Below are 25,660 nucleotides of genomic sequence, written 5' to 3' on the forward strand. Positions count from 1 at the left end.
CACCTTTTTGTGTAGCCATGTCTGCTTACACCTTAGACCTGCTTCGTCGCTGTGTCCGTGAGGGTCCGGGCACCCGCAGCAGCGCGGGCGCGCCGGCCGTGGGCGCAGGAGGCCTGTGTTGTATCAACATTGCTGAGCCTGCCCCGACTGCGTGCTGCCAGACCTGCAGGAGAGCGGTGCCAGCTCTGTCACTTGGTGTTGGAGTGCAAGGGCAGTGGGGGGAGCAGTGGAAGCTGTGAAATCATGACTGCTCGATGCACTCGGTGATGATCCACGCTCTGCTCTGTCTTCACTATCATGTTCAAGCTGATTGATGTCCTGTGGAACAGACTTGGAGACTCCCGCTCCTCCAGGGGCCACCAATCCTCAAGTGTCTTCAGTTTCCCTTAAAACAAAATTGTTCTACTCTCCACATGGAATTTCTGCATAAGCCTTCAACTTCAGGAGCCTCTGAGGAGAGGGAGGGCACCCTACAACATGTGTCTGTTCGTGTGGAGTGCTCACTGCTGAGTCTTCTATTAAGTGTTTCCTACCCTGACAATAAATGTTTGAAATAGTTCTAGCATTGGGCACACTGCAAATAGCTGTATTCAAGAGCTCAAGGTATCAAACTCGTAATGTTAGAAGGGAAATGTCAATGACTGGTGTTTCGTTCTTTTTATTTTTTTAAGGTGCTTGCTTGTTTCTGTAAATAATATAAAGCCTTAATCTCTTCTGGTGTAATGGAATAATATTTTAATGTGATGTTTGAATGTATATAATATATTTATAACAAAGCAGTTGGATAATACTAATCACGTTCAAGTCTTGTTGCTGTTTTTCATTGCTGCACTGGCAGCACTTAGTGCAAGAGCTGCATTGGTGGTTGCACAGCACCTCGTGCAGTGCCACACCTGAGACCCCTGGCAGCCTGTCACACTTGTTTGGGTTGGAGTGATCATCTGGCACTGTGTTAGACCAGACTTGTGCACCTTTCAAGCAGTGTAAGTAACTCATTCTGCTCTGGATGCAAAGGAGTAACCCCAGCTGAACTGGGGTGAAGAAGTTTCCCTAAGAACATCCAGCAGGCACTTCATCAAGTCAATGTGCTTTGGATCTTGTTCAGTTCTTTCTTGCCTGACTGAAAGCTTAGTGATGATCACATGTAAGGCGTGTTCCTTCCTCTAGCTGGAAATTGTGTTCAATTTGAGCTGCCTCTTCCTGAAGAGCAGGGTGAGAGGGCTTTGAGTCACAGGCTTAGACTGACTTTGATCTCCACTCCTTCATCCATCCTTCATCCATGGATGCTGCATGAGCTGGGACCTGGCAGCTCTGCTTCAGTGGGAGTGCTGAGCTGGGTTCTGCAGATTAACATCACAGCTGGGACCTTGGCCACAAAATCTCTCATGTAAGTGTTCAGGCCCTCGGAGAGCTTTATGCCATTACATGGAACTCTCTTCTGTTCCCATTGCCACAGTCACCACCAGGTCTCTGTGCACCTCTGACATTAAAGAATTCTTCACTTCAGCAGGAGTCCCAAACTGCCTTCAGCTGATTCTGGAGAGCCCTGGGCAGAGCTGGCTGGATGCTCAGGGCTCAGCCTGGGTCCTCGGAGAGCTCTTCACTGCAGGTGTAAATGCCAAGTGAGTGCAGTGGATGGAACAATGGATTTGGGACCCAGAAATCACAGAATTTGTACTTGCAAAGTGCTGTTCAAGGCATTGCTGGTGCCTTACTGGAAACAAATCTGAGCTACTCACACTGCTGCTGCTGGGACTGTTTATCTGTTAATCTTGCTTAATTGTGAGAAACTGGGCCAGAGTTAATCTGCAGATGCATTTCCCACGTGGATGCTGTGCTGGCTCCTGGGGCAGCCCTGCTCTGTGACCCACACCCGACGTGCCTGCAGCTCCCAAGGTCCTGTCCCACCCCTTCAGAGACCTGGATGCTCCCACAAAATCAGTGTGGCAATTCTGGAGCAAAAGGCTGCGTGGATCCTTCTTAACAGCTGTAAATCTGGCTTAAGAAAATGTGTCTTAAGTTGATCAGGAATAGATTAGAGCTGAGGCAGAATGAGGCACTCCTGTTAAACTCCTCAGGGATGGATGGCCTGCATTGCAGTTCAGTGCTTCTATAAGCTTTGGTTTCAGTCTCACTCCATGGAGAACTATGGCCAGGAGAGCCTTGGAGAGCAGCTGTGATCCCTCACTGCATCCCAGGAGCAGGAGAGATCCCTGCACCCATCCCAGGAGCAGGAGAGATCCCTGCACCCATCCCAGGAGCAGGAGAGATCCCTGCACCCATCCCAGGAGCAGGAGAGATCCCTTACACCCATCCCAGGAGCAGGAGAGATCCCTTACACCCATCCCAGGAGCAGGAGAGATCCCTGCACCCATCCCAGGAGCAGGAGAGATCCCTTACACCCATCCCAGGAGCAGGAGAGATCCCTTACACCCATCCCAGGAGCAGGAGAGATCCCTGCACCCATCCCAGGAGCAGGAGAGATCCCTTACACCCATCCCAGGAGCAGGAGAGATCCCTGCACCCATCCCAGGAGCAGGAGAGATCCCTTACATCCATCCCAAGACCAGGGGTGCTCTGCACTGCAGAAGGCCCCAGACAGAGCTGGCTGGGGCCAGGGCTGCACAGGGCAGTGTTCCTTCTGCTGCCTTTTCCTTTCCTTCTGCTGCCTTTTCCTTTCCTTTCGTGTTCTGGCTGTTTCACAGCTGCTTTGGGGCTCATTTTCTGAGCGTGTTTTGTAAAGCGAAGTGAAGCAGAACTCATTTCCTTCCCATTTCTTTTTTTTCCGTATTACGCCGGAGGGGAGCGGGCTGGGGGAAGCTGGGCCGGACTGCAGGCGGTGTCTCACGCCCCACGGCGCCGCTGTCCCGGAGCCCCGGGGCCGGTGGCAGGGCTGCACCGGGCGGCGATACCGCCCGCCCGCGCCGCGGAGCTGCGGGAGCGCCGCGCGTGCACCACAGAGCTCCGCGCGCGGCCCGCCCCGCCCCGCCCCGCCGCGAGCTCCCCTTAGCGCGCCCGCCCGCGGCCGCAGTTCCCGCGTTGCGGTGACGTCAGGCGGGGGCGGGGCCGGCGGCGGCGGCGCAAGATGGCGGCGACCACGGGCGCGGGTGAGCGGGGCCGGGCCGGGCCGGGCCGCGCCGGGGCCGCCGGGCACCGCGGGGCCAGCCCGGGGAGGGGGGCCGCGCCCGGGGGGGGGCGGCGGCGCGGGGCCCGGCGGGCGGGGGTGGAGCCGGAGCCCGCCCCGCTCCCGCCGCGGGGCCCGGCCGCGCCTGCCGGGCTGCGGGGCCTGGCGGCGGGAGCGCTCCGGGGCGGCGGCAGCGGGAGCGGGCCCGGCGGGAGCGGGCCGCAGCCTGGCGGGCTCCGCTCCGCCCTGCCGGCTCTCCCGGGCCGGGCTGCCGCGGCTCGCAGCCGCTGGTCCCCGGGCCGCGGCCGGGCCGGGCGCTCGGAGCCGTTCCCGTGTCAGCGGCCGTGTGCTCCCGAATGGCAGCGAGTTTCTGCTCCCTGCAAACCCGCTCCACGCCAGCTTCGGGCGGTTACACTCACTGTCCCTCTGCATTCATCGTCATGTGCTAAACAGAAACACTGCCGCTGGATTTGGAGTGAGGTCTTTGCTGTTGGCATCCGCTAATAACCTCCAACAGATCGAGGAAATCAGAGTCACTTCTGTTGAGGCAGTTTCGTTTTCCTGTTCTCCCAGTCCGTGGAGGGTTTCACATGTGCCTCTGTAGTGCTTGTTTCCCAGCTGCACCCTCCAGAGTTTGACTGTGCTCACCAGAACGTGGCTGGTGGGGATGTAATAGAAGTATTTTGGAGTTCTTTTTGTACAGATAGCTCTCTGTCAATGACCACTCAGATTTTAAGGGTAACCATCACAACGCACATAATTCATATCAATCAATTAATAAAAACTCAATCAAGTGCGGTGGTTGCTGTCCTGAGAATTGTGTTACAGGTCTTTGAACGTGTGAGGTGCTGAGTAAAGCCACAGGAGCTGGAGCTTGGAGGAAGGGACCCTTCTTCCCCTGTCAGGTCACGTTCTGCTGCCTGCTCTGCCTTCTCAGTGATCCTTCAATGCTGACTGTGCGTTTTGTGTTGGGCTGGAAGAACGAGGCCAGTGCTTTCCTTTTCAGGCCGGGCAGCTCTGGGACAGAGCTGTGCTGTGCTGGGGTCACAGGGCAGCCTTTGGGACAGGCTGTGTTCCCCAGCACCTGCTGGCCACCCTGTGTCTGGTGCGTTGTTGCCGTGTCCCCTGGCTTGGTGGCAGCTGCGTGGTGTCCCCAGAGCGGGGAGCAGGGCCCCGGTGTGCAGCGTGGGCACTCGGGCTGGCGTGCAGAGCTGTGCTGCATGTCTGCAGTGAGCCAACTCGGCCTGGGCAGCTCCAGGGGTGGCATGGGAGCTCCTGGGCTGCCCCCAGAGCGCCCTGCAGTGCTGGGGAAGGACAGTGCCACCCGTGCTGGTGGCAAGGGCAGTGCCCAGGTGCTGGCAGTGGCACTGCAGGGCAGGCTCTGGTCCCTGTGCCCTGCAGGGGACAGCTCTCTGTCCATGCTGGGGCTGGGTGCCTCAGCACTGCCTTCACTCACCTGGGAAGCACAGTTTGCTAAAACGTGATTTGTGGAGTCTGAATGTGCTCCTGTTTGTCTGTGAAGTACTGGAATGTGTGTGATGCCTTGAGGTCGTGGTGGTTTAGCAACAGAGCCTGAACACATACTGAAGATGGAAAATGCTCATCTGTCTTCAAAAGCAGCTACTGACCCAAAGGAAGAAGTGGTAACAAATGTCCCTGTAACCTAAAGAAGTCATAGGGCTGGTCCTGGCAATTAGACAGGTAGACAGATTAGATATTAGATATTAGATTTTAGATTAGATATTTGTGTCTATTAAGCAGGTCGAAATTATTAACAAGGGACAAACCCACCCCTTGGCCTGGAAGGAGTGTTAGGATGTGGGGCTCTGAGAGAGGGGGATCCTGTGCTGCTGATGATGTGGGTTTCCCACACACCCCATTATTGTATAAATAAAAAGAAAGGGTTGACTTTAATGGGTTCAGTGAGGCTGTTCCTAGTTCCCACTCTGTGTCCATCCTGCAGACTGAGTGTCCTGCAGGAATGCTCAGCTGCCAGAGGGGATCCAGCAGGAACCCAGGGCTTCCAGGGGCTCCTGCCCTGGCTGGGCTGCAGTCACAGGGCAGGCCTTGCACGTGCTGCTGTCCTGCAGATTTGGGGTTTGGAATGAGGCAAACCCAGCTGCGGGAGGGTGCTTCTGTAACTTCCACCCTGGGAAAGGTTTAATGACCTCACTTAACCCACTTTGTCACAGTTCAGTGCAGTGTGTCTGTTGCAGGGCTGTGAGCACTGTGTTACCAGCAGCCTGGAGGTGCTGAGTGGTGAAAGGCTTTGCTCAGATCCAAGTTTTTCCAAGTCTGAGGAAGGTGGAGAAGTGCAGAAGAGCCAGTCCTCGGGTGCATGGCTGTGACAGTGCTGGTACATGTGGCTCAGTGCTCCTAGCAGAGGAGAGCACACGTTGGGTTAGTGCAGTGCATTAAAAGTGTGTTTCTAACCCCAGAACATCCCTGTAAACTGCAGGGGATGCTTGTGGGGAGCTCAGCAGAGGGCAGTGGGAGTGCTGCACAGTGCAGGTGTACACTCCTTGGAGTGACAACAGCCATCCTCATCTCAAAGGAAGCATTGCCAGAGCAGGGCTCTGGGACTGTCAGTGAAAGGCTCAGGGGTAGGGGAAAAGTAACTGAAGAGAAAACAGGATAAATCCTGTGTTCTCCAGTAAGATGGGCTGTAAGAGCACGTGAAACAGTGCCAGAGGAGCTGATTGCAGAGCTCTGGGTACTGTAACAGAAGGATGTGGTTGATTGAATAGAAAGGCAAATAGTTCAGCATTCCTACAAGGTGATACTGAATTGGATATCTTCATCTTCAATGGTATAAATAACATAATATGTTTGAAAAGCAGCATTCTGACTGAGAACAGGACTAATGACTGTAGTAAATGTGTAGACAGGTAAGGATCTGGCAGGTGTAACACTGACAGATGTGGTGAGGGTGGGGAAGTTGGGTTTGTCAGGTTGTGAGCGTGCTGTTCAACTCCTGCAAGTGGAGCTGCAGTTGCTGATGGTTTGTGCCCCATCCCCCTGGGTGTGAGCTGGGGCTGTGCCTGTACCTGGGGCTGTGTGACCCTGCCTGGGGCTGTGTGACCCTGCCTGGGGCTGTACCTGGGGCTGTGTGACCCTGCCTGGGGCTGTGTGACCCTGCCTGGGGCTGTGTGACCCCGCCTGGGGCTGCCAGACCCCGCCTGGGGCTGTGTGACCCCGCCTGGGGCTGTGTGACCCTGCCTGGGGCTGTGTGACCCTGCCTGTGCTTGGAGGCCTCAGACTGATGTTTTAGTGACCTCTTTCCCAGGAACCTGCCTAAAAGATTGAAAGGTAGAACCAGTGCTGAAGCTTGCGCAGAACAGAAAACTCTTCAAATTGTTGAAGTGCACAGGAAGTTATTTTTGTGTCTGCAAAATATCTCAGTACCTGTCTGCATCATCAGAGTGGAAATTGTGACTGCAAAGACAATGCAGGAAATCCAAAGTCCTTGTCTCCTGAAAGCTTTTGTGACAATTGCTTTGGCTATGTGACTGAGGAAAATGGAGATGAAAAGTGTAGTCTGTGAGTAAGATGAGAACAATCTCAGCCTGATAAGATCACTCTTAAAGCTGTTGCAAGACACATTCAGTTGTGTATCTGTATCTTCAGTAGTGCTGCATGAAAAGGTAAATCTGAGAGTGCTTTAAGATCTTTAAAGTCCAAGCTGGCAGGTGACTGTCATTCAGGATCATTCTGCTCTTCCTTTAGTGAGATTCTGCCCAGGTCAGACTCCTTTGTCCCCAGTTCAGTGTGCTGGCTCTGCCTTGCCACTCGGGTGTACAACCAGCTGGTTGTGAGGGGCCAGGGAAGGTTCAGACAGGGAGAACAGAAGGTCCTGATTTGGTGAAGGCTGAGGAAGATGTCACGGGTCACACAGCTTCTGAACTGCAGCTCGAGCTCCATGAGTACAGTCTGTGCTTCAGTTCTCCTCTCTGCTTGCCATAAAATTATTTCCTTAACGTTTTGTGGCTGCTGAACCCGTGGGTGGGGTTGAGGCTTCTCAAATACGTGAGATTGTATATAATGCAATAACACTCTTGCTGAAAGGTGTTCTTTGAGAAGGACTGTGCAGATCTGGCACTGGAGAGCTCGCCTAGCCCATGCAGTTATGATTCAGCTTTCACTGGTTTGCTGTTGGGATTAATAGTGACTATCTCCTTTTGCTCTGAAATAGGTTTTCAGTTTCATTTCTGGGAGTGTTTCTGTGAGGTTAGGCAAGCTACAAGTGAAACAATTACTGAGATATTTATATTTATGTTTCAAATGAAGCTGCTGTTTGAGAGTCATCTTGAACTATAGTGAAGGCTGAATTAAAATGCATAACTGAAAGTACTTTAGACAAGCTGATTACTTTTTAATTGCCTTCACTTTATTTAGGCTTTCTTGTGTTAAATGAAGGGCTCTTAGAGTAACAGGTTGGTTTGGTTACTGCCAGGGAAGTCTCCAGTGCTGTGCTGAGAGGGTTTTGCAGGGTATTTGTTGGGGGTGGGAGGAGGAAACCCCAGAGACTCAGGGGCACAGGCCATCTCCTGACTCTGCAGCTGCCATGCTTCAGCGTGGACATTGTTTGGCAAATTCTGTGTGTGCCTAGGACAGGTCTGGCCACTTTCTAGGAGTCTTGGTGGACAGCAAACACAGTGTGATGTGTTTGTGTGTGATCACAAGTGACAAAGTTCTGTGAGGTTTGGGTCCCAGCAGGATGTGGCAGCAGACCATGAGTGCTCCAGACCCTGCAGGTGAGGAGGAGATGGGGCTGCCTTAATGGCCTGGTGCATCCTTCCAGACTGACCAGAAGGATGAATCTGGGCTTTATTCTGCCTTGCTTAAGGGAAGTTTATCTATATAAAGCATTTATGGTTGTATTGCTGTAATATTTTATATGTGTGATTCTGTTGAATGAATTTCCTGAGAATGTGCCAGGGAGGGAGCTGAATGGGCACCTTCTGTGGTAGCTGAGGTGATGGTCCTTCAGGTTACACCCTGAGCTTTAGAGTAGGGGTAACCCATGTTAAGAAAGCAGCAGTGCTGTGTGACAGGGTCATCTCTTGTAAGGCTACCAGTTATCTGCCGTGATCATTTTCTGTGAAGTGCATAAAGCTCAAATCTGTGTCCTTCCCCTGGGGCACCCCCTTGCCATGATGCCCTGCAGTTCCTGGGCATGAACACTCATTGCTGTGAGATTTCCGTGTGGCAGGAGTCGCTGCAGTGTGACTCGCCAGCTCTCTGGAGACCTCACACTTCCCAAAGAGCTCTGAAATCCTGTGTGACTCTTTTATGGCTCTGATTCACGCTGGATTCATGCTGAATCAGAGCAGCTCTATCTGGGGAGAGCTCAGCAATTAAGTTGCCTTTCTCTTCCCGTAAGGTTGTAAAGCCAAGCCCAGCCCTGGGTAGCAAATGTCAGAACTGAGGCTGCCTTTCAGGCTTGGTTGTGGCTGCTCAAATGTGTACGTGCTGATGTCATTTTTAATTACACGCTCACTTAAAGATTCCTGCCTGGCTCAGTGAACAGGGTGTGATGCTCAGAGGGTTCACTCAGAGCTGGTGCTCAGAGGAAGGGTGGACAGGCAGTATTTTTTGTTTTCTTCTTTGCTGTGTGGCCTGTGTCTGCCCTAAAGCTGATTCCTCCTGGGTTATTTAGCTTGGTCCCAGTACATACCTGTAAGGTGTCATTGCACCACTGATAACTGTGAAGTGATGTTATTAAGGAGCGAGGCACAGACTGAGGTGGTGCTTGTTAAGCATTGTGATGTTGTGGTGTGGAAGTGAGAGCATCTTTTGGCATTCATGTGACTCATTCCAGGCGGGTCTTCCCCTGGCTCCAGCTGATGGCTGCTTGGGCTGGGGTTCTAATAACACCCTCAGGGTTTCCTCTGTGGCATCCCCTGCCCTGGGAAGAGCTGCTGGGCCCCCTCCAGAAGGACCTTGTGTTTGCCCTTCTGCCCTGGCCCTTTTTCCCCAGAGCACCAGCAGGCAGGGCTGGGCCAGACACAGCTTAGCTGTGAGTCATTGCCCATCAGCAGCTCTCCCCAGCATCCACTGCAGCAAACTAGGGAAGTAGGTGAGGTGTGTGCAGGCAGAGCTTGCACCTTGCCCTTCAGCTCGTGCTCCGTGTCTTGTGTCCCCAGCTCTCTTACCCCAGGTGCTGGGGCTGCCCTGCCTCCCCAAGCTTGGGAACAGGATTGCAAAGGGGTGGCTCGTCTGTCATGGCTCACGTGTGCCTTGCAGACTCGAGCCTCGTGTGTCTGGGGCACTCAGGATACACCCTCCATAACTGAAAGGATTTTGTGGGAGAGGAAATGCTGGAGTTTGTCATGCAGGGGACGTGACAGCGGTGCCCAGGAGGTCCTGCTGCCCCCAGGGTCTGGGCTCGGGCAGGCTCCTGGCAGTGCCTTTACTAGCCCCAGCTGACTCATTTCCTCTCACAGCAAAGGCTGTGCTGCTCAGCAGCCGTGGAAAGAGCAGGGTCTGGCTGGGAGGGGATTTGGCAGGGAGCTGTGCTCAGCACCCCGGGATGGGAGGTGTGCTTCTGCCAGCGCAGCTCTGGTGCCTGCTGGCACTGCTCTGCTGGCTGAGGGCTGTGCTGCAGCTGTGACAGCCCTGCTGCCCAGGCTGTTCTTGGATATGTCACATCAGGTGTGTGTCCACTTTCTTTAGTCATTTGCTCCTTTGGTTTCATTGATGCATGCTTTGTAGTGAATGAAATTTGGACACCTCTGATTATGCAGCAAAATCATCTCTGCCATTAAGTTTCCTTAGGTCGTTAATATATTTAAAGGAGACTTTAAATATATTATTTCTGTATTTTGCCCATGGCCAAGGAGTGCTCCATGGGCTGCAGGTGGATCTCTGCTTCCCCAGGGCCATCTCTGCCCATCCTTCACTGACCTGGTGTGTGCACAGCTGTTCCTTGGCACAGCCTCACTCCTCTCTCCATAACCTTGTCCCTTCCCAAACACTTTATCCCAGCAGTGCTGGTGTCCTGGGCCGTGGCCAGCAGTGGATCCACCCTGGAGCTGCCCAGGATTGGCTCCACACCAGAAGCTGGCACACAGACCCAGCAGCAGTGGGCTCGAGGGCAGCTCTGCTCTGGGGTGCAGAACCTTGGAGAGCAGTGTCACCACTGTGGCCTGAGTTCAGGGTCCTCCTTACCACGGGCTGTGTGACCTTGGCTGTGTCACCGAAGCTCTCTGTGCCATTGTTTCCCATTACTGCAGTGGGCAGAAGGAAACCTCCCTGTTTTGCTGTCTGTTTTGAGGAGAAATGTGCCAGCAATTACAAAGTGCTGAAATTCCTTGGTGGTGGAGGTCACAAGTACAAAGAATGCTATTGCTGCTGACAAAGCCCACTTCAATTAACTTCAGATTAACCTACTAATGTAATGAAAGAGTTTTATTTGCTTTGAAAGGTATTTTTAAAGCTCTGAGTGAGTCAACTGCTGTCAAGCGTCTCATGGTGTCATTTTGTAGAAACTTCCAAATTTTTACACTATAAATCATATAGACAAGTGCTAATTAGAGCTCTATAATACTGTGTCTACCTTTGAGGGAACAGAGATTTCCTTTCATTTTACTGCATGCCATAACATGTGGCCTGTCAGCCTTCTGGAATGTTTATTTGGGGATACCTTGATTCTGCTTGTAAAACCCAGGCTAAATATGGGAATAGCTTTTTTGTGACATTGAAATATTGTCATTCAAAAAGTAGTATTTTCACAGTTTTGCCCAAAATGTGACCTGTAAAATGACTGAAATTACTCTAACTTTTTTTCTTTACAAGATTTCTCAACTGAAAATATGTTTTCTGATTGTTTCAGGAGTAAAAGTTCCTCGTAATTTTCGTCTTTTGGAAGAACTTGAAGAGGGTCAGAAGGGAGTAGGGGATGGAACAGTTAGCTGGGGCCTTGAAGATGATGAAGATATGACACTTACGAGATGGACAGGAATGATTATTGGGCCTCCAAGAGTAAGTATCCACTTAGATACTAAAATAGTACTGGTACATTTTTTCCCCCTTCTCCTAACCTCACCACTGAAGTAAAAAATAAACAAAAGGCAAATGAGCAAAAAAACACTTTAAGAAGTGATTTATGTTGAAGTTCTTTGTAATAATGGGTTTCATGTGTTTATATGGCTTTTTGCTTATAATTTGAAACATTTTGGTGCCTTTCCCTGGTTAGTTGTTACTTGTCTGCTTTACATTTGCAGATTCAGTAAGACATAACTTTTGAGTTCCCAAATTCTAATATCCTGTGCCCTTGAATCCAGCAAGGGTCAGAGTCCCTCAGCTGGGGGGGTTACACATGGAGCTGCTCAGGTGCCAGGGATGCTCTGTGCTGGCTTGTCTGCTCTTCCTGTTCAGTTTGTGGGGTGCTGTTTATTGCAGCAGTACTGATGAGCTCTTGTACAATTTCAGCTTACTGAGGAAACTCAAATTTTAGTGTTTTCAGTCTCTTCTCTGAATGTCCTCTCCCAAAGCAGCATCTAATAATGCAGTCAGTCTTTGTGGGAGTATTGTTGTGTTCTCATTTCCCCCCAGCCCTGCTGAACTGTGGGCTTACACTCCAGTAGTGATCTTGGGGACTTCATTGTGTGTTGGGTGTGTGCACATGTTCTAAAACCAGAACTTGTCTCCAGTTTCACTGTCCTATTTCCTTAATAAGCTCTGATGGAGTGCAGGTAGCCAGTTCTCCTCCCTGCAATAGCAGATGTCTTCTACATGTGGCTCAGTATCATTTCCCAGTAATTCAGGGGTCATTACATGGAAATCTTCACAGACCTTTAATCATGTTCCTGCTCTGTTCCCATTCTGTCAGTTGCCTCACCCACAGTGAGGCTGTGCAGGAGCTGTGTTGTGAAGGCATTATACATGCAGTGTTTGCTGTCTCACCCAGAAGTGTTGTTTACTTGTTGTCTGCCTTTGCTAATCTCTCCCCAGTCACGAGCATTTCATTTGTTTATGATGTACCCAAATTGTTTTCTAGAACAGCATTTGATTTTAGAACATTAGGAGAGTGCTAATGAGCCTGCATTAAGGCTGTGAAGAAAGCTCAGTGTGTGCCCAGGGTTTATGGAAAATTTAAACAACCTTGAAATCTAATTTAGAAAATTAAATAGGAATTGAAATGTGCAAACAGGAGCGTGCAGCCTTGCCAGCAGTGATGGAAGTTTGCAGTTCTTGTCGTGCTGCAAAGCAAGGCTGCAGGACCATCACAGCAGAGGAGTCAGCTCTGCCTCTCCTGTTTTTCTGACACACCTAGGAAGATGGATCTTCTTGCCAAATATGTTGTGACTTCTTTTGAGCTTCTTGCTTGAAGGCAGCAGATTGCATTGGGAGAGATCCTGGGGACTTGCAGCCAGTCCTGTTTGCTGTCCTCCTTTTGACACTGCTCAGATTCTGTTATTCCCATTTTGGTTCCTAGTAGGATGTGGAAATACTGGCTGGGGACAAAAGCTGAGCCCTGTTTCCCTGTGGTGGGAAGCAGCCACGCTTGTAGCAGTGGGAGGATGCTGTGCTGGATTGCAGTGGGGAAGAGGAGCTGTGCAGAGCCCCGAGTTGCCTGGGTGTGCATTCCCAGGCCGTGGGTGGTGTCCCACAGCCAGGAGCCTCCTTGCTGGCACTGCTCAAAGCCAGTGGCACTGTCAGAGCCTCAGCTGCCCTGCAGGGCTCTGTGCTGGCTGGGCACGGTGGCTCCCAGTGCCACTCTGTGTGGGGGGTTCCACAGACCCCAGAGCCCTGCGTGGAGCTCAGGGCTGCTCCCTGCACCAACACCAGCAGAATTATTACCCTGGAGGAACACTTGATACTCTGGATATTGTAAAATGAACTCAAAACAGGGAGCCAGGACAGTTTCTACTTGGCTGCCCACACTTCTGGTACTTCCCATGTTCCTAAAGTAGCCACTGCTTTAACCAAATGCTTCTTGAACTGCCTGATGTAATTGTTTCCCCCTTTCTTTTCCCCTCAGACAATTTATGAAAACAGAATATACAGCCTTAAAATAGAATGTGGGCCTAAGTATCCAGAAGCACCTCCATTTGTAAGATTTGTAACAAAAATTAATATGAATGGAGTAAATAGTTCTAATGGAGTGGTAAGTTTTTTTGCTTTTATTCATTTAAATGTTGTTGTTTTGTGCAGCTCCAGTGCTTTGTTTATACTTGTGGCTTGCTTAGCTCCTCGTTTTTTGTGGTGCCCTTTGTTGGAGAAGGAAAGGGGGTAGAAGGGAAGTGGACAAGTGGAGATTTATTATGATTTTTGGAAAATGCTTTTGATTTCTGCCACTCAGATTTCATGTGGGATCTTTAGCTGGGGGTGGGGGGAGTTACGTGTAACCAGTGAACAATTCTGACAGGAATGGTTTTTTGTCTGTTTTAGGTGGACCCCAGAGCCATATCAGTCCTAGCAAAATGGCAGAATTCTTATAGTATCAAAGTTGTTCTGCAAGAGCTTCGGCGTCTAATGATGTCTAAAGAAAATATGAAACTTCCTCAGCCACCTGAAGGACAATGTTACAGCAATTAATTAAAAAAAAACAAAACCAACATGCCCCCCCTTATTCAATTTAAGCTGTCTTCATTTTCCACAGTAGTAAATTTTCTAGATGCATCTTGTAGACCTCAAAATACTGGAAAGGAAGTTCCCATTCAAAGGAAGTTTTTCTTGAGATACTGTAAATGATACTAATTTTTTTTTTTTCATTTGAAATATAAGTTGTGCTATAACAAATAATCCTGTCGTGTAACCACTGTCCACATAGCTGAACTTCTGGTATCAGGAAAAGTCTATTTAAATTTATTACTGTCAAGACCAGTGTGGCACATCCAACTTAACTGTGAAAGGATCCATCCCACAATCACCTTGCTGTGTGTCTGGCCTGGGTTATTTTTTTCTTTCTCTGTCTTTTGCAATAGAGTCGAAGCTCAGGGCTATTTATTAGAGTAGACACAAAGGTTTTTGCTTCCAGTACTACACTGGGCTGTACGGACTACTACTGGGGATGTGTGCTAACCTCAGTCATCCCTCCCTTTGTGCTCGCTCTAGTAAAGGCTGAATGTGACTGTGGTCGTTTTTGGGTTTTTATTGTTTTTTAAATGCCCTGATAATCTGGGGCAAGCTTTCCTTCTTTCCTTTGGCCAAGGCATAGATTGTATTTCTCTTCCTGGTCTCCCTCACCAGTGACGTGAGCTTTGGGTGAGGGATTCAGGGTTCTTTTTATCTCTTCCCTCTTCCCCTCCTTTTAGTGGGGGTGCTGCTTTCTTTTTGCCCCTCTTGGTGACTCTTCTCACCCCTGGCCCAGGGGTGAGCATCGGGGCAATAACTTGACCTGTTCCCTCCTGCTTATCATTTTGGTTTTGCAACAAATTTAGTCTTCACCAGCCTGGGAAACAAGAGTGTCTGTTCTGCTGGCAGGCGTGGCTTTCCCTTCCCTCCACACCGCTGCCACACCGCCAGGCTGTGCTCCTAGATAGGCTTTGACGTGGGGAAAAGAGCAGTCATTTACCAGGATTGCCCAAAGCTTCTGCTGCCAAACTTCACTGGGGGACACTCTGCACGTAGAGGTTCTGAACACGCTCCAGGTACCCTCAAATCACTGTTTTGGTGCTTTGGATTGACCCAAGAATGTTAATTGACAAAACGTTGCACTTGCGTTTGCCCCTTCTAAAGATGCAACAGCCACAGACAAATCAAATCCGGGTGGCAGGTTTTATTAGGGTTCTGTAAGTCGTAGAAATCTCTTCAGTGAAGATTTTGGGGCAGCGGTGGCACAGCAGATTAAGGACCTTGACTGGCTTTGCATCCTGGCAAATCACTGCCTTTTCTGGTTTACTCTTCCGGACCACTAACTGCTGCAATGTGGATGCAAGCTTACAGGAAACCGACCTAGTGTGTCCTAAGTTTTATGAAAAATTCAGTGTTTGTGTAAAAAAAAAAAAAAAAAAAAAAGAAAAGGAAAAAAAGAAAAGAGTAAAAATAAACACATTTTAAAGCAGCAGCTGTCAAGTCAATGAACAATTGATGTTTCCATTAACTTCTGAGGAAAATATTAGTTGTAAGGATTTAACATCCTCTGTACTGAAAGTTTAACATAACAGTATTCCATAAGCAGCCTTTTTATTGTATCAGACCATTGCCTGATTTTAATATAATAAAAAGTGTGCATTAATATTAGAAGGCTTTAATTGTATTTATGTTTAGAATTTGGATCCCTTATGGAATTCTTGATTTGTTGGAAGTATCTTCCTGCAGATCACGTTTAGCTGCCAGAATGTAAACTGGTGCTGAAAGGCAATTGTCTCTGTCCAGCTGCTGCTGCTGTGCCAAGGAGCATCTGTAGTTTTGGTTGGTTTGGTTGGAGCCTCGGGCTGCCCCAGCCTTGGCCGTTGGTGGCATCAGGTGAGGCCCAGGGGTCCCTGGATCCTGGTGGTGGCAGGGGGTGACAGGCAGCACTGCTGTGCTGCAGCCCCGAGGAAATGGACTCCCCCACAGCTGCGTGTTACACTGCCTGGCAAGGTCAAGCTGCATTTCATAACCCGAAATTTTCAGTGTTTTCCTCAGATAGTGAAGAGTGTCTGCCTGCAGCATGCCCTGCAAGAAGCTGAGCTTTCCTCCCAGTCTGGTGAAAACAGGGCTGTGGAATGCTGGCCTTTTCCCAGTGGGAAGTGTCTCAGATTGCTGGAAGGTCCTGCTGCATTCCCTGCAGTGATGGGCTGAACCGAGGTTCTCCCTGGCTGGGAATGAAACAGGGCTTGGCCTTGTGATGCTTTGTGAAACCTGCTGCTGGTTCTGGGCTGGAGTGAACACTGCTGGCTCCCGGGACTAATACTGTGTGTGTGCTTATTTAAAATGTGTCAGAGGTGGTAAGTGGGCATCGGAACAACGTGATAATTACAGTGGGCTGCTTGATTGTCTCTTTTTCAGAGTGGCCATGCCCTCCTTGGGAGGTTGTGGTTGGTGCGTGTTTGGGACCTCCCTGAACCTTCTTACTTCAAGTAACGATTTTAAACCCGTGAAATGGTCTGGTTTGCTTTGCAAGCTGTACAGGTGAGAGCGTCCCACCCTGGCTGGAGCTGTGCTGGCAGGAGCTGCCCGTTCACAGCCTCAGACAAAGCGGGTGCTGCTTTAAAGAGAAGGGCTCACTGTGCCTGTTCTCCCCAGGAGCTGCACTCTGCACACCTCAGAGCTCCGCTGCTGTTCCACAGCCAAGTAAGGGCGGTGTGGAGTAAAAACTGCCTGGGGGTCAGCTGCCATGGGACTGCCTGGTGGCTGTGTCAGCGTGTGTCACCTGCCAGGGGAAGGGACCCTTCACCCCAGGCTGGTGCTTGTTGGTGCTTCAGGAATGAGCTGTGGAAGCAAAGCCGTGTCACACCTGTGCTTGTCCAAACTGGCAGTGCCCAGCAGGGTGCTCGGGTGATCCCTGCCAGCCCTCAGCCTGTGTCCCTGTTCAGGGAAAGCTGGGGAGGGATAATAAATAAAATATGGGGATTGGCCGTGAAACAAATGTGCTTGGAGCAGCTGCTGCTGGAGGTGGCTGAGCTGTGCCCGGAGGAGGCTGCTCTGAGCCAGACCCGCCTGCCCTGTGCCCGCTGTGCTGAGGGTCCCTGTGCCAGCCCTGTGCCCGCTGTGCTGTGGGTCCCTGTGCCCGCAGAGTGTCCCTGAGCCAGCCCTGTGCTCTCTGTGCAGAGGGTCCCTAGTCCTGCCCTGTGCCCGCAGAGGGTCCCTGTGCCCTTAGGGGGTCCCTGTGCCCTTAGGGGGTCCCTGTGCCCTTACAGGGTCCCTGTGCCCTTACAGGGTCCCTGTGCCCGCAGAGCGTTCCTGTGCCACGGCCCCTCAGCCCTCGCCGGCCGGGGCAGAGCAGGGACGGCAGAGGGAGCCCGAATCCTTCCCAAGGCTGCTCGGGTTCCGTCCGGGAACCTCCTGTTCCACCGGAGCCGCTTCCCCTGCAGCCGCTGTGCCGCTGCACAGCATTCCCTGCTGGGGCAGCACCAGGGAGACGGGATTGTTCACAAAGACTGATGGCTGGCTGCTTCTCGGTGTGTTGGAATTGAGCTCTGTGTAGGGAGCGTGTGCTCAAATGTGCCCTTTCTGCTCTCGTACACCCCCGTGCACTGCTTTCCGTTTGAAATTTCAGTTTCTCCCGCTATCGTTATAGTAACAACTCTGAAGCCAGGCTGTGTCTTCAGCTGCTGTGTGAGACACCGGTGTTGTCTGTGGTCATCCCAGCGTGGGACCAGGGCACGGAGCAGGGCACAGAGCAGGGCACGGAGCAGGGCACGGAGCAGGGCACGGAGCAGGGCACGGAGCAGGGCACAGAGCAGGAGGGACAAGGACAGAGAGCAGGGCACAGAGCAGGGCATGGAGCAGGAGGGACAAGGACACAGAGCAGGGCACGGAGCAGGAGGAGCAGGGCACGGAGCAGGAGGGACAAGGACACAGAGCAGGGCACAGAGCAGGGCACAGAGCAGGAGCAGCAGCCGTGCCCCCCGGCCCTGGGCAGCCCCTGAGCCCCCAGGGCTGCAGGGTGGTGTGAGCAGAACAGCCCCAGCTGTGGCACCAAGCCCTGCAGGCCATGCAGGGGATGCACTCCTGCAGGTGCTCTGCAGAGCATTGCAGGGCTGTGGGAGCTCTTGGTGGCTTACCTTGGTGCTGGTGGGAATTGGCCACTCAGCCTCTGAGGGGGGTGCTTTTCCCACAGGACAGTGTTTGCTGCACCACGGAACAGCCCGGTGGGTTCAGTGTGTTTTTAAAACTGGCACCAACGTGCCCTGCAACAGGGCAGCTCCAGTTCTGCAGGTACCTGTAAATGTGTCTGCATCAGGCTCTACCTACCCTGAGCTGAAAGAAGCTAAAGAGAAATCAATGCTGATCATCTTAATATCTGAACTTTTTTACTTATTATTTTATGTTTAAGAAGGGTTTTCTGGTGGCTAAGGGTTTTCCTGTCGGTGGAATTCCATGTTGCATTAATCTTGGCTAACGTGCTCTCCCAGCACACTGACCTGGCTGCTGCCCGAGTTTCAGGTCCCTTAGCAGCTCCTCGTTCCCTGGCCCTGCTGGAGCACATTGCTGGAGAATGTGCTGAAGCCTGCGAAGAGCCCCAGTAAAGGCAAATTTAATTTAGGCACATGCTTAAGTGCTTTTTTGGACCAGAGCCAGCGTGCTCAGCCCCTGCTAGGAAAGAGGCTTTTTCAGCATCTTCCTTGTCCTCCCTTCTTGGTGCTACCTCCCTGGTGCTTGTGCCTTCACATTTTCCCTGATGTTTCCCTGATGTTCCCACACTTGTTGTCACAAAAATAAAGGCAGAAAGAAGATGTAAAGTGCATAAGATCTTGAGGATAGGGAGATAAGCTGAATGCTCATCATTTTATATCTGTCAAGCCTCTTGTCACCTTTTTTCATCCTTATCTCCTTTTCAATAAAGCCTACAAAGGGTTTTCAGAAATGTGGGTCCTGTTGTTTTTCTGCCTCTCCAGCCAGGTTGTTGCTGGCTTTGCCCTGACATGTCTAGGGAGCCCTGCAGAACCCTGATGGCTGAGAGGAGGGGAGGGTAAATGTCAAATGGTCCAAAAGTCGCTTCCCCCTCTCTGTTGCTCAGCATCTATTCTTTCATGTTCTCTTTTTATCCTTCCACTTGCCAAAGGATGTTTCAGGATAGCCAAAGCTGAAGATTCTTTGGGAGGAAAAAAACAACCAAGCAGGAGTTTGAGAAGAAAAGCGATGCAAACTTTGGAGCCATCTTCATCAGAAACAGTGGGGCCATTTCCCCTGCATTAAAAGCACGTGTTCCTAATTGCCTCGATCATCATCTGCAGAGCTTTAGAGAAAAGGATTTCTGTTTGCCTGGTGCTGGAGACTTTCTGGGACTGATTTGCTGTGAGGCAGAGGAAGGACAAGGCGAGGGCTGGGGCAGAGAGGTGCAGAGATGCCTGGTTTGGGACAGGGCAGCACAGCCCCACGCCCTCGGCAGTGCTCCTGGCAGGGGAGCCAGCCCTGTGCAGTCCCTGGGTGCTGGAGCTGGGGTCTGTACGTGTCAGAGCAGGAGCAGGAGTGAGGCACAGCCACGGCAGGACAGAGTTCTCAGCAAGGAGCTGCCAAACTTCTGTCCCTCTGAAGAGACCTCTTAAATCCCTGGGCTACCAGATGAGATGCTGTCCAAGGTTAGCAGCCAGATGTTTCTCAGCTGTTTGGACTGGGTTCCAGCTGAGACCAAGCGAGTGGCTGTCCAGCATGTACGTATTAATATAAACATTTTGGAGGCCTTGCCTCGTGAGCCATTAAAAGCTTCCCACGGTCCTGGGGCGGTGCAGGCTCCTGGAGAGCTGCAGTGTGTGCCAGGCTCAGCTGCCACCTGTGCCCAGGGCTGGGCCTCCCTGCTCAGGGCACCAGGGCAGTGTGGGCCCTGCAGTGTGGTTGTTTGTGCTAGCAGATAATGCAGCCCAGGAGGCTGAGAGTGTTCCTTCCTTCCCTGCATGTCGTCATGCTTCCAGCACAGTCCCCGTGTGTGTCCCTTCCCCAGCCTTGCCCCAAAGCACAACCAAAACCCTTCCAATGTCTCTTCCTGTGCAGGGGCACTGTCCACTCGTGTGAAGCTTGCTTTTGGTCTGTGCAGAGCTACAGAAGGAGAGGATTTCATTAACTCCACCATGCAGAATCATGTTTTAAATTATTACATGCATTAAAAAAAAGAGTTATTTTTTGATGTGTGGTTCTTCTAAAATATTCCTAATGCCACCCATGAGCTTTGTGTGCAAACAAGAGTGACAAGAAGTGACCCTGTGGTCTCCCACTGCCACAAAACAAGACCCTTCTGACACTTTCCATCATTCTCATCAGATTTTAGTGCCTTGGTTCCCCCAGACCTGGCTGTGGAACTGCAGGGTGTGGAGTGGGAATCTCCCAGTGATGTTTTTAATGAGATGATGGGCTCAGCTGGGCCCCAGCCCTGCTGCCATGTGCCTGGGCTCAGCTGTCCCACCCAGCGAGGCCTGGGGCTGGCACCTGGCTGCTGTCCTCCCACGGCACAGCCCCAGCTCTGCCTGGGGAGCAGCTGTGATTAATTCCACAGGGAATTACAGCTGGAATCCACAGCTCTCAGTGTTGTGTACATGACACCTCTGTGCTGGATGAGTGCTGCTGTGAACGAGAGCAGGATGCAGCCTCTCTGATTGCTTTTCAGTGATTTTTGGGAATGTCAGGTGGTTGAGATGCTCTGAAGGGAGCAGTGTGATGCAGTGGATTTTCCCTGTCCGTGTTTGCAGCTCGCACAGTTCAGTCACCCCAAGAGCTCACACCCCTGGTGGGAGTGAACATGTGCCAGCACGGATCCCAGCCAGGGTCCAGGAGCCATCAGACCAGGGCTGGGTGTTGGATCTGCTCCTCTCCTCTCCTTGGCATCCCCAGCTGAGAAAGGGATTCTGAAAAGAAAAATGAGAAGTTATTTTCCCCTCTCTCTAGCACAGAGGCATTCCTGTGAGTGGGGATTGTCAGCCCTGGATGATGAGATGGGTGTTTTCAATCATTCCATTTCCTTGTATTTCTTGCTCATTTTTTACCCATTTTGATTTATTTTTAATGGCCCTGACACCCTTGTTTATAATAATAAACAGCAAACGTGTGGACACAATGAGTCTGTTTCAGGTTGAAGTGTTTTTAATAACCCTGCAGCAAGAAGCAGAGCCGAGCCCAGCTCTGCAGAAACCCGATGAGGACTCTGTGCTGCTGCAGTGAAATCCGATTTCGGAGTGGCTGCTGTGCAAACAGCCCGGGCCAGGCTCCAGACAGCTCCCCCTGTGTCCTCAAACCCTCACTCCCAGGCAGTGCTTTGGTCTGCCAGACTGACCCGATTCAAGCAAAGCAAAGGCAAGGGGCAGGTACAGGTATTTTTTATTATTGTTGTTGTTTATCAGTGCCTCTGCAGCCCCCGTGACACCCGGAGCAGGGCTGGCTGATTCGCCTCTGGGATGTGGCAGCAGCACAAGGCAAAGGGGAGAAGTGACAGTCAGCGTTGTGAGGCCTCGTGCTGCTTAATTAAGTAGAACCCTCTTAGCTGTTTTCAGTGGTGTAACAGCTTTGAGGGAGCTGTTGTTTGCCAGGAGTACCCAGGTGAGCTCTGAGTGCCCCCCGTGCCCGCAGGGGATGGGAGCTGGAGAACCCTGCCCGGGCTGGGAGGAGGGATCAGCCTTGTGGGAAAACGAGGCTTTGATTCTGGAGAGCACAGGATGGCAACACTGCCCCGGGGACCCCGGCAGGGTCCGGGTTTGGGGGTCCCAGGGGACAGCCAGGGCTCTCCTGCTCACTCAGGGCTGCCCTTTTCCCTGGCAGAGGTGCCAGTCCAGCAGGGAGGGAAGCGTGGGCATCTGCAGCTCCCTCCGTGTGCCTGGTGTGCCACGGGGTGGGAAGGAAAGGGGTGCCCGTGGAAGGAGGGCCCTGCTGTGCTGGGGATTGCCTGTAAATGATCCCAGTCCATGGGCAGAGGATGTCCAGGAGCTGTCCCCCTGTGCTGGAGCAGGTCCTGCCCAGGCTGGGAGCAGCCCCGCAGTGCTGTGCCCGTCCCAGCTGGAGCTGGGAGCTGGGAAATGCTCTCCCTGCCCCTCTGCAGCCCTGTCCGAGCCAGCCCTGCTCAGCCCTTTGTCTTTACGGGGTCTTCTGCCCTATTTATCTTCCCCAAATGTCATCTCCCCTCCCCACTCCGTGCAACACCCCCCAAAAAATAATAAACGGCGGCAGGCTCTGTAAACAGAGCCTATCTCCAGAGCTGTTTGAAATGCAGACAGGCTCAAGTGAATTCGTTCGGCGAGGACTTAATTGCTGTGCTGCCTGTCAGCGTGGGCAGGGAGGCTGCCGAGGCCTGGCAGGGGGATGGATGGGGTCCTGCTGGGGTGGCAGCCGGGTCAGTGCTGCAGGAGCCGCGTCCCGGCGTGACCCCGCGCAGATCACGGGCTCTGTGCTGTGCCCATCCCTGCTCCCTGCTGCCCTGACCCGCCTGGCCTGCCCCAGCCCGGCCTGGGACACAAACACTGCCACAAGGGCCTGGGGCGGCGAAAGTGACTTGTCCGGGCCTCGTGCCAGCCTTTCTGGGGCTCAGGGCTGCTGCTCTCTGAGGCCTGGCTGCTGGTGGCAGTGTCCTGTGTCCCCAGAGCAGCAGGCACTGCAGGGAATCTCCATCCCGGGCAGGAGAAGCTCCTTCAGTGGGGCATGAGAGGAGCAGGATGCTCAGTGCCCGTCCCTCCTGGGCAGAGGAGCTGCATCCCTGCCCTGCCCTGCCCTGCCAGCCCTGCCCTGCCCAGCCTGCCCAGCCCTGCCCTGCCAGCCCTGCCCTGCCCAGCCCTGCCCTGCTCAGCCCTGCCCTGCCAGCCCTGCCCTGCCAGCCCTGCCAGCCCTGCCCTGCCAGCCCTGCCCTGCCCAGCCCTGCCCTGCTCAGCCCTGCCCTGCCAGCCCTGCCAGCCCTGCCAGCCCTGCCCTGCTCAGCCCTGCCCTGCCAGCCCTGCCCTGCTCAGCCCTGCCCTGCTCAGCCCTGCCCTGCCAGCCCTGCCAGCCCTGCCAGCCCTGCCAGCCCTGCCCTGCCCTGCCAGCCCTGCCCTGCCCAGCCCTGCCCTGCCAGCCCTGCCCTGCCCAGCCCAGCCCTGCCAGCCCTGCCCTGCCAGCCCTGCCCTGCCAGCCCAGCCCTGCCCTGCCAGCCCTGCCCTGCCAGCCCTGCCCTGCCAGCCCTGCCCTGCCCTGCCCTGCCCTGCCCTGCCCAGCCCTGCCCTGCCAGCCCTGCCCTGCCCAGCCCTGCTCAGCCCTGCCCTGCCCTGCCCTGCCAGCCCTGCCAGCCCTGCCCTGCCCTGCCAGCCCTGCCCTGCCCTGCCCTGCCCTGCCCTGCCCTGCCCAGCCCTGCCCTGCCAGCCCTGCCCTGCCCAGCCCTGCTCAGCCCTGCCCTGCCCTGCCCGGCCCTGCCCTGCCCTGCCCTGCCCTGCTCTGCCCTGCCCGGCCCTGCCCTGCTCAGCCCTGCCCGGCCCTGCCCTGCCCAGCCCTGCCCAGCCCTGCCAGCCCTGCCCTGCCTGCCCTGCCCTGCCCAGCCCTGCCCTGCCCTGCCAGCCCTGCCCTGCCTGCCCTGCCCTGCCCAGCCCTGCCCTGCCCTGCCCTGCCAGCCCTGCCCTGCCCAGCCCTGCTCAGCCCTGCCCTGCCCTGCCCTGCCAGCCCTGCCCAGCCCTGCCCAGCCCTGCCAGCCCTGCCCTGCCTGCCCTGCCCTGCCCAGCCCTGCCCTGCCCTGCCAGCCCTGCCCAGCCCTGCCCAGTCCTGCCAGCCCTGCCCTGCCTGCCCTGCCCTGCCCTGCCCAGCCCTGCCCAGCCCTGCCCAGCCCTGCCAGCCCAGCCCTGCCAGCCCTGCCCTGCCCTGCCAGCCCTGCCCTGCCCTTCCCTGCCCTGCCCTGCCCTGCCAGCCCTGCCCTGCCCTTCCCTGCCCTGCCCTTCCCTGCCCTGCCCTGCCCTGCCCTGCCCAGCCCTGGCACAGGGTCAGGGTGGGAGCTGCCCCGGGGCTGGAAGGGCCCCAGGGAGGGGCAGCACCCTCTGGGGTCTGGCTGAGCTCTTCCCCACCTCCCTGGTAATTAAACAGCAGCCTCTGATGCGTGTGGAAAAGGAAGGAGAGAAAGAAGAAAGGATCAGCAAACCCAAGCCCTCAGATTACTGTTTACCCCCTCGAGGAGCACAGAAGTATATTGTCCATTTAATAGAAGCCTATAAATCACTGAAAAACATTTATAAAATAATTGAAGGTAATGGGAACCATTTGTTTAAATAACATCACGTTCATGCCCCAGAGGTGCAATAAAAGTTAGATTAATTGATAGGATTTTATATCTCACTGTGAAAAACTGAGTCACATTCTAGACACCGACAGTTTGGGAAAGTTGCAAATTCATCAGGCACCCAGCTACTATCAAAATAGTCTCTTCCATGTGAAGAGGCACATTTATATGACCCTGAAGGGTTTTGGGATGAGAACTATTTACTTAAACTGTGAAGTGAACTAGCCAGTGTGAGATCCTGACCCAGATTGGGGTTTTTTCCTTCCTCTTCTATCTGCTGTTGCATTTTTTTCCCATTATGATAAAAAGCAAATAAATATCTCTAAACCAGAGGCTCATTCCTAATCCAGGGCTCTAGTGTCCTGCATCCATGTGTGCCCATGGGAATGGCACCTCGGAGGCTCCAGGGGGGGGGGCTGCAGCAGGGGGGCAGGGCTGAGGCCAGCCCCCACCCGGGTGCTCCCCCAGCCCCTGCCAGGGCAGGGCTCCCCTCCTCGGGCTCCTGTGCCTCCAGCCTGGCCAGCAGCAGGCTGTTCTCAGGCTGTGAACCTTCCGACCCTCCCCTTTTCCCTGGGACTGTGTTTGTGGTTTATCTGGGTGAGGGCAGGAAGGTGGAACAGAGCAGGAGCCTCAGCCAAGGGCCCTGGGCTGGGAGCTGCGGGCAGGGACTCCCCAGCTCTGCCCTCCCAGAGCTCCCCCACTGCCCACACTGCTCTGCTTTGGCCTGGTTTTCCCCAGGCTCCATTTTCACTTCTTTTCTCTCCGTCCACCAGCTCTGGTTTGCCCGAGAGGGAGGCCAGTGTGAGCCGTGTGCTGCCAGGGAGGCTGTGGCACTGTCACCCCCAGGCCACCCCCAGGTCACCCCCAGGCCACCCCCAGGCCACCCCTGGGGGTCACCTCCTGGTGCTGCAGCCCCGGCTCCGGGTGCAGCAGGGACCCTGCCCTGCTCCCGGGGCTCTGCTCACAGCCCTGTCAGCCCCGGGGGGAGCACAGGTGTCCCCAGGGCAGCCCTCGGGGTGGGTGGCACGGCGGGGACCCAGCCAAGCCCCCCCGGGGCAGGAGCAGCTCCCAGGCAGCGCCGCCGAGCCCGGGCTGAGCATCGGCTTTTGATAAAGGCTCCCTGTCAAACAAGGGCTGAATAAATCATGATGTGTTACCAAGACGCATTGCAGCTTTTAAAACAACCACCATGGCATTCTACCCCACGGACTGATGAGTCTGGGGATGCCAGATCCCTGGCGCTGCGCAGCCTGGCTGGAGCCAGCTCACATCTGGAGCGCAGTAAACGTACCCAGGAGCAAAAAGCAGCTCTGTGAGGGTCAGGAGTACAGAGAGCGGCTGCTGACTGCAGGCGCCACCCCAAAACCCACATGCATTTCCTTGTGTAAACACATGTGGCCAAAAGGCAGCCATGGTCACCTTTCTCCAACGTGAGCCCTATAAAACCGCCAGCAAAGTGAGGAACAATGTCACTATTATTGTTTTAGAGGAATTCCTCCCGAGCAGAAAAGCATAGCCGCGCTGCCGACAAGGGTGTCTTTAAAAGCAGGGCTGACAATTGACTCCAGAGCCGAGGGGAGGAAAAAAATTCCCCTGGGCGTGATCATTTGCAGTCGTTGGGGCTTCCAGAGCTGCCCCATAACCTGCTGGGTCCTGCTGCTGGGCACAGCTGGGCACAGCTGGGCACACAGAGCCCTGGCACGCTCAGCACAGTGGGGCTGGTGCCAAGGCAG

General features: G+C 53.7%; 1 protein-coding gene across 1 annotated transcript; it reads left to right on the forward strand.

The window, feature by feature from the left end:
* The first annotated feature begins 2,989 nt into the window (after positions 1 to 2,989).
* Positions 2,990 to 15,316, forward strand: UBE2V1 (ubiquitin conjugating enzyme E2 V1). The gene is made up of 4 exons (XM_064391998.1): positions 2,990 to 3,107; positions 10,959 to 11,107; positions 13,110 to 13,235; positions 13,520 to 15,316. Exons 1-4 carry the CDS (start codon positions 3,086 to 3,088, stop codon positions 13,664 to 13,666), a joined length of 444 nt encoding a protein of 147 aa, XP_064248068.1. The 5' UTR covers positions 2,990 to 3,085; the 3' UTR covers positions 13,667 to 15,316.
* Positions 15,317 to 25,660: the final 10,344 nt, after the last annotated feature.

The sequence above is a fragment of the Passer domesticus genome, chromosome 16, assembly GCF_036417665.1.
Source record: "Passer domesticus isolate bPasDom1 chromosome 16, bPasDom1.hap1, whole genome shotgun sequence".
NCBI lineage: Eukaryota > Metazoa > Chordata > Aves > Passeriformes > Passeridae > Passer > Passer domesticus.